This window comes from Lampetra fluviatilis, chromosome 2 (assembly GCF_964198595.1).
Source record: "Lampetra fluviatilis chromosome 2, kcLamFluv1.1, whole genome shotgun sequence".
Lineage (NCBI taxonomy): Eukaryota > Metazoa > Chordata > Hyperoartia > Petromyzontiformes > Petromyzontidae > Lampetra > Lampetra fluviatilis.
This window is the reverse complement of record NC_136276.1, coordinates 35,207,569-35,216,065: the sequence shown is the minus strand read 5'-3', so window position 1 is coordinate 35,216,065 and position 8,497 is coordinate 35,207,569. Positions and strand designations below refer to the sequence as shown.

Sequence of the window (8,497 nt, the reverse complement as noted above, 5' to 3'; positions counted from 1 at the left end):
TATTTTTGTGTTTCTATTTCATTTATACCTGATGATGATTGCTTGTGTTGCAATCGAAACGTCGTATGCTAGTATTTAATTTATTATTTTATCTTGTTACGTGACTTTACCGAAAGAACCAACGAGTAATTCCTGCAGTCACGAAAGCTCCAAATTAAGTTTAGAGGCTTTTTATTCTGGGCCTCGCTACAAAAAAAGAGTCCCATGTGACATTCTCCCTTTGGGCCTCCAACCCTTGGGCCTCCGTGAAGCTTTGTGCGATCCTGACCATCCCAAAATAGGCCCGGACCACCTCCTGCCTCTGCTTTCCACAGAGGCTGCACACGGACGAGCATTGGCGTTGCATTGCACTGCCCTCTTGTGTAAACACACACGCAGTGCACCTTTCAGAAGCAACTTTATTCATGGTTATACTTTGTATCCGTATGAAACATGCATGGATTGCAAAGCTGTAAGCACACAAGGCTTGGGCTCCAAAGGTGGCCACTTCACTTGACACACACGCACGCGCGCGCCCTCTCAGGCGCGCGCAACACCGACAGCCTCCTGTATTGCAACGTTCGCCTGCTGCATTTCGAAAAATAAAAAATAAAACGATCGGCGGTCGCCAACAAAAAATTAAAGAAAAATAATTCTATTTGTACAGATTTTTGTTTATATTAAAAAAAAAACTTTTTTTTTTTAAAAAGAGCACTGAAAAAAACTATAAATAGTAACGACGAACATTTACTCTCCGCTTTTAAGTTATTCAATAATATTAGCAATAAATAGTAATAAATATATATTTTTAAAACACTGCATTGTAAAACAAATCAACGACAACAATAACAATTATAAATGCTTTTGAAGGCTCAGTGTTCTGAGTGGCTATCGCGGGGGAGGTGGGGAGGGGGGCATGGGGAGCTTGTCGGGCTCTTTGAGGGGGGCCGTGGGTTCAGCCACAAGCCATGTGTGGTGGGGGGGGGCAGCTGAAACAAAAAGCCAAGCGCGCTCTCTCTCCCGTGCTCTCCTCGGGGTGCCGCGCCACGCTCGGTCTGGCGACGACGACGCCGACGGCGCCCGGGGGGGGGGGGGGGCACGACCCCCTCCCGCCCCCCCCCGAGATAAAAAAAGTTCCCCGATCGGAGAGAGTGGCGACAACGGCAGAGCCCGCGACGAACATAACAAAAAAGCACTCCGCGACTTTGTCGTGCGCGAGCAGCTCCCTAAGCGATGACCACGAGCGCGGCACGTTCCATTGACCTCCTCCTCCCCCCCTCCCTCTACGCTTCTCATCGAGCTCGTTCGATTTTTTAAAAGTTTTTTTCACTTTTTTTTTGTCACAACGGTTTTTGCGAGAAGAATACGATTACTAGTACAGTATACTCCAGTGTAAAAAAAATAATAATGGCGTAACAAGGCTTATCATGCATTGGTGAAATGTAAAAGTTGATTTGCAAAGTGTTCATTGTGATGTTTCTTCTTCTTATTCAAGAACCCATCCCGAGCACAAACACAAATCTCGTGTCACAACAAACCCGCGGTGTTTTCTTCAAATGTTGATACTAAGACAAAAGTTTTGGTTTTTGGGATCAAGCTAAAACCCATTATTCTTTTGTAACATCACATTACTGTTAATACTTATAAATGGTAGCAAAACTCAAAATGGAAGCTACCAGCACTTCATACCATAAAAATAATTTAAAAATAATTTCAATACGGCAAAAAGATGCAACCATGTAATTTTTTTTCTTCTACTCTCTGCGTCCTTTTGAATTTTTTAAGTTTTGTCATTCCTTATATATACTATGTTTTATATATATTAAGTTGCATGATAAAATTACAGTACTGAAAAGTTTCACAAGGCCTTCCTCCTTGCTGTGCATTTTTCCTCTCTCTCTCTCTTCTCTCGTTTTGCTCACAGCTGCTTCACCTGATTGCGACATGAAAACCCTTAGGTGGGGTCCGCTGGCAGATTGTACATAAACTACACACGCACAACGCACACGTGCGCGCACGCACACACACACACACCTGTAAATAAACGCGTGGATTTAGTGCCAGACATTTCGACGTGCATAGACGCAATCTGTATTCCCGCTTAAACTGTGTGTTCTTTGAGGCCACGTACAAAAAGTTCTACTTTGTGTAAATATGCGTTGCTAGCTAACGTATGCCCCGTGTTCGTCGTCAGGGTTAAATGTGAATTGAGAAGAGTGGCAGGGGTGGAGGTACTGACGCGTGTTTCTCCGTACCGATCTGCGCCATTTCGACGCGTTAGAAACGCCCGGCTGAAATCATCCTGAGCTCAAGCCTGCAACGATAAATAAATAAATACTCACGAAAACAATCCGCAACTAGAATAAATTATTATCCAAATATGTTCGTGTAAAAGCCACAATTTCCAGTTTGATTGTATCATTTTTTCCCATTTTGCAACTATCGGAATGATTATATTAACGTTTGCATTGATTATAGCGCTTGTTTTACTTTTCCATAACGGAATATACTCAGCCCACAGGCTCGGTGAAACAGCAATTGTCTTTGTCTGCAATGGATTGTCAAAATGCTGCTCATGGTCAAGTGTATTATGGGAGATAATAGAATTGTGTATTATTTTATGAAATCTATGTCTAACTTCTACATTTTTTCACTTTCTTAAGACACCAACACTTACTGAAAATTCTTAAATACCTACGACAATGTTAAGTTGGTAAAACATTTTTGTTTGTTTAAAACAGGACATGATTCTTTGAGCGAATTATTTTCTCTCTCGAACACTACGACAGGACCCCTTCCCAAAAACGTTTCCCCTCCGACAAGCGGCGCCGCCACCACCGCCAACGACGCCGCCGCCGCCACCGCCAGCCAAGTGGCCGGAGCCGATCCTCTGCCGCGTCACGGCACGGCACTCAACAAAGTGATTCGTCCAACGCCTAACACACCAGCAAACACAGTCGAATATTTCGCAAACCAAAAAACCACCCCTTTGCGCCGTTCTCTCCGCAGACGTTAAACCGAGATCCGTCCATTCCGTTAACACGTCTACCTTGCTTCGTCGCGAAAATATTTGACATTTTAACTCTTTTCGTTTTTTTTCTGGCGGTGGACTAGAACCTTTGCGAGAGGCGGTTGAGAAACCTCGGCTGCTGCAGGAGGTGGTGGAAATGAAACCTCATCGTCGGAACAGGTGGGGGGTGGGGGGGTGGCGGGAGGGAGTTGGTCCAAGGTCCCTTCCCTCGGCCGGTCGGTCGAGACTTCAATCCACCTTCGGCGCTGCCACGGTGGCGACGGCGAGCAGCTCGGGCACCCCGCTTCCCCGGCAACTCAGCGTGGACGGTGCGCTGCGGCTGCCACGGCAGAGGGGCGGCCGTGAGAGGCACCCCGCCCCTCACACCTGGATGCCCTTGACAGCCTGGCGGATGGTGTCCAGCAGGGCCTTCTGCTCGGGACTCTGGTAGTGGTCCTGGTTGCTGTACATGTCCGTCAGCTTGGTGACGTACGCGTCAAAGTTCTGCTCGTTGATCGGACCCTGAAAGGAAAAGGCAAAAACGCACGTGCGCTCACTCACTCGGTTCGTTCCTTGTAGGGAAAGGTAAAAGAAAACTAAAAGTAAAGTACAGGTAGAGCCGTGCCATTGTTGACTCATTAAGTGGAGAACTGAATTTAACATTAAGGGGGATTTTTTTTTGGAGACCAGGCTGAGACCACCAAATTGAGCAGCAAATTTACACAAGCGGTGGGGGGAAGCGTTGGTACTCCTTCTCAAATCCATTTGGCCAACGCAGCAGAAGGGGTCGCACGCCGCCCCTCTAAGGCAGAGGTCTCGGCTTCCTCTGCGTCGGCTTGAGCGTTGCGCGAAAGTCGCGTAATGTAGACGACGCTGGATAAAACTCGAGCGGTGAGAAAGGTGACGGAGCAGCCCTGCGAGATTTACTCACGCAGCAGCCTCCGCGAGATTAGCACGGTTGGCTACGTAGTACGGTGCGAAAGAAGTTCAACGTAGCATACGTATACGTAGAGGGAGCACGAGAGAGCCCCTCTCTAAGGGGTACGTGGCCTACTTTTCCACGCCGGCCAGACGCCTTAAAAGAGGCGTGAGATCCCACACTTTAGCCCACCGCTCGCGACTTGCCGATCGACTGACTCTGGTTTATACTGCTGGGTGGACAGAGGCGGAGGGGTGGGATTAAAGAAACTGGCATCATTTTTTCAACGACCGTGTCGGGAGATCGAACCGGCGATGTCTGGATTGCAAGTCCAGTGTCCGAACCATGTGCGGCAGCATCGCTTCGTCCTCTATAGACGTTCATAAAACACAAAACTCGACGCGAATTTGTGAGGTGGACTAAGAGATTCCTAGGAGACAGTAGAATGGAACTTTTGGAATCCAACCGCGCAGAGTTTCGAGTACTACTTCCTCCAGATATGTTGATTAATATTAATTTGAATAAATGTTCATTTGACTACGGTCTCTTAACCCACGTGTTCCTCTTTGAGTCATTCAATGTAATTCTGAGCATGCATCTCGCAAAGACGCATGGCGAGGACTAACACAGGTTAATGACATAATCCAAACTGTAAAAAATAGTGGGCTTGGAGCAGGACGGACCGTTAGAAGGTTAGATGGTCGACGGCCAAACTGGGTGGGAGCCAAAGAAGGGATCACACCCACTGAGGAGATGGCTTTGGGAGTTATCCATCCAGCAGTGGATCGATCATAGCTGATGGTGATGATGATAATAAGCAAAACGTGTATATCTCATCCCTCTCAACACTTCTGGAAATGTGTTCAATGCCCTCGCGCCTGAGCGGGTACCATGTGGGGCAGCTGCACGTTGGAGAGGCTGCAGATGAGAGCCTGGCTCAGGCTGCTCAGCTCCTGGAGGAGAGCCTCGTTCTGCTGCTCGATGACGCGGTTCTCCTGCTCCATCGTCTGTAGGCTGTTCTCCATGCTCGTGATCTGCAGGGAGGTTTCAACGCAAAGCCGTAAGCGGGGAAACACCAGTCCGGCGCCTCCCAAAGTAGCGCTCTTCAACGACAAACTGGACACCGTTATCATCATCGATTGCCGGTTCCATGCTGACCAGACTCAGTGGAATAGAACCGGTGACCAGTGTGGCAACCATTACACGACGACGACGCCTGACGTTTCTTAGTTATCGCGTTAAAGATGTCTTTATCGCGAGACATTTATAGATGTGCGGGAAACTGGTATTAACCGTCTTTTATCGTTTTTTTCTCAATGTGGTTACCAGTAATCAAACAAACCCTGCTCCTGGGTTGACGCGTGGGAAAGAAGATGTGGGTGCCACGTTGGCGAGATATTAACTCCCTCCCCTGGGTTCGATCCCGACCCTGACGCCTGTATATTTAGATCATGGGAACTCCTTTGCCAGTACCAAAATATTAGAATAGGGTTTTCCCGTTTTAACTGACAACAAAACAGGTTGTTAAAACACCAAACTGAAACCTTTTACAAGGAATCATGTAACTGCATTAACCACAATACTTGTGGTCAAAATGCAAACAAAAAACATACTCTGATAATATATGCATTGTCTTTGAAACTGATTGGTCCACACCAGAGACAGCTTCTTTGAGCCTAGTCTCAAATGGTGTTAGACCAGAGGACGCCTGAAGGCGTACTGCCCAAAGACAATGCACTATCAGAGTAATGAGAGCTCGGGGTGAGCATCTACATCATGGGACCTCCTTTGCCAGTACCAAAATATGAGAATAGGGTTTTCCCCTTTTATCAGAGTTTGCATGTTCTTCCCGTGGTCGTGTGGATTTTCATCCTCCGGTTTTTCCCCTCCGCATTTTGAATCGACATCATGCGTTTAGAGTATTTGGCTGCTATAAATCTCAACGCGATGATAAATCACTTCGTGGAGCTATCATTTGCGATGGCCAGGTCCGCTTCTAAGAAAAAAAGAAGCTACGGAGCACAGGTGGGCCATGATTGGGAAGATAGAAAATAGTTTGTTGTGGTTTTAGTTTTGAGCATAACGACAACAACAACAAGCCAGGCACGCAGCACCAACGGTGGAGTGACGACCCCCCAAGAGTCAGTGAATTAATTGCCTGAGAGTGATCGTCTCCTCCTGAGCTCGGGTCCGCGTCCCCCACCTGTGTCTTGAGTCGAATCATGTCGGCCTCCATCTGCGAGTTGGACTCGTTCAGCTCCTTGATCTCCTCGTCCAGTTGCCGGATTTCCTCGTCGTTTTCCACGCCTGCTGGTCGGCACGGCAACGCGGCGCCGGCGAACGTCCCGGAGAGTGTCGGGGGAGAAATAATGAAACACGGTGGCGAGATGTTAACTACCTCGCCTGGTGTAGAGGAGGTCGTGGGTTCGATCCCGTACCCTGACGCCTGCTGTATGTTTGTCGTTTGCGGTGTCTCTCTCATCATCATCACGGTGGCTAGGAAATGTCAACTACCTCGCCTGGTATACAGGAGGTCGTGGGTTCGATCCCGTCCCTGACGCCTGCTGTATGTTTGTCGTTTGCGGTGTCTCTCTCGTCATCATCACGGTGGCTAGGAAATGTCAACAACCTCGCCTGGTATACAGGAGGTCGTGGGTTCGATCCCGTCCCTGACGCCTGATGTATGTTTGTCGTTTGCGGTGTCTCTCTCATCATCATCACGGTGGCTAGGAAATGTCAACAACCTCGCCTGGTATACAGGAGGTCGTGGGTTCGATCCCGTCCCTGGCGCCTGCTGTATGTTTGTCGTTTGCGGTGTCTCTCTCGTCATCATCACGGTGGCTAGGAAATGTCAACTACCTCGCCTGGTATACAGGAGGTCGTGGGTTCGATCCCGTCCCTGACGCCTGCTGTATGTTTGTCGTTTGCGGTGTCTCTCTCGTCATCATCACGGTGGCTAGGAAATGTCAACTACCTCGCCTGGTATACAGGAGGTCGTGGGTTCGATCCTGTACCCTGACGCCTGCTGTATGTTAGTCGTTTGCGGTGTCTCTCTCGTCATCATCACGGTGGCTAGGAAATGTCAACAACCTCGCCTGGTATACAGGAGGTCGTGGGTTCGATCCCGTCCCTGACGCCTGCTGTATGTTTGTCGTTTGCGGTGTCTCTCTCATCATCATCACGGTGGCTAGGAAATGTCAACAACCTCGCCTGGTGTACAGGAGGTCGTGGGTTCGATCCCGTCCCTGGCGCCTGCTGTATGTTTGTCGTTTGCGGTGTCTCTCTCGTCATCATCACGGTGGCTAGGAAATGTCAACTACCTCGCCTGGTATACAGGAGGTCGTGGGTTCGATCCTGTACCCTGACGCCTGCTGTATTTTAGTTGTTTGCGGTGTCTCTCTCGTCATCATCACGGTGGCTAGGAAATGTTAACTACCTCGCCTGGTATACAGGAGGTCGTGGGTTCGATTCTTTCCCTGACATCTGCTCTACATTTGGAGTTGGCGGTGTCTCTCGCTCTCTCTCTCTCTCCGTGCTCGCGTAGATTTTTGTCTGGGTCCTCCGGTTTTTCCCTCCACATTTAGAAACATGCTTTTAGAGTATTTGGCTGCTCTACATTTCCACGTGATGATAAGCCACTTCGTTGAGCTATCATTTGTGAAAGCCAGGTCGCTTCTGAAATAGAGCTATATAGCTCAGTGGGCATTAGCTGGTAGAATAAAAATAGTTTTTCAGTTTTTATCATTTTGAATAAATTATCCAAATATAATCCTCCGCAGAGAGGTCTACTCGCTTCATGTGCCAATAACATCACCTATTTAATATTTTTACTTTTAATGCCACGGCGTTTGGTATTGATGCATTTGTTGAGTTTTTCAAGCATAACATCGGCGGCGAGGTTGTTTAAAAAAAAGCAATGCGCCCCAGGGTCGTGAATCTGCGATAGAAAGTGCAGGGGTTGATGAAGAACGCACAGCAGGTGGGGAGTGTGAGCGCGCACCCTCACCGTTGCTTGCCCGCAGCTTGATGGTCATCATCTCCTCCCCGGACAGCTTCGCTCGCTTCATGGCCGAGGTGGCCCTGGGGCACCCCGAGAGGCTGCAAGCGACAACGGCACAGAGCGGAGTTTCAGCACCAAGCTCCACGCCTGGGATGCCATCGGGGCCAAAAAGCTTTCGACGCCGCCACACCGCGCCTCTCGCTATCCGGTGCGCAAAGCTGCCGGCGAACAAACGTCAAACGTCGTGGATTTTTCCTCAGAAAAGCCTCACGAGTCTCAGGAAGGTGACGTTTACTGCATGTGACCAATTCACCCAGGGTGCAGGCCTCGGAAGGTCTAAAGCCAACGCGCAAATCTCACAGCCGCTGCACGGCAGAGATGTAGCCTAGAAGGCCTTCAAGATCTGCCCGAAGAGTGTCCCACCACATTTGAATACATATATTTTATAATTGTTGAACTTCATTCGCACCGTACGTAGCCAACCCTGATAATTAATCGGAGGTGTGGGGGGAAGAAGAACTAAACTCAAAAATCAGCATCGTGCGTCTACCCCGGTGTAGATATATCAGGGTAAGGATTTGTTTACATG

General features: G+C 48.6%; 1 protein-coding gene across 21 annotated transcripts in view; it reads right to left on the bottom strand.

Moving 5' to 3' along the window:
* Positions 1-384: 384 nt before the first annotated feature.
* LOC144946395 (myelin transcription factor 1-like) overlaps positions 385-8,497 on the bottom strand; it is a 51,477-nt gene continuing 43,364 nt past the window's right edge. For 11 of the 21 annotated variants that reach the window (XM_078875193.1, XM_078875238.1, XM_078875331.1 and 8 more), the window contains 4 exons: positions 7,909-8,006; positions 6,067-6,218; positions 4,799-4,942; positions 385-3,511 (listed from right to left, as the gene is read on the bottom strand). In XM_078875193.1, the coding sequence (XP_078731319.1) occupies positions 3,371-3,511; positions 4,799-4,942; positions 6,067-6,218; positions 7,909-8,006 (535 nt within the window). In that variant the 3' untranslated portion in view covers positions 385-3,370. The remainder of the gene's footprint in view (positions 3,512-4,798; positions 4,943-6,066; positions 6,219-7,908; positions 8,007-8,497) is intronic. The other 10 variants (XM_078875256.1, XM_078875305.1, XM_078875348.1 and 7 more) reach the window with 5 other exon arrangements.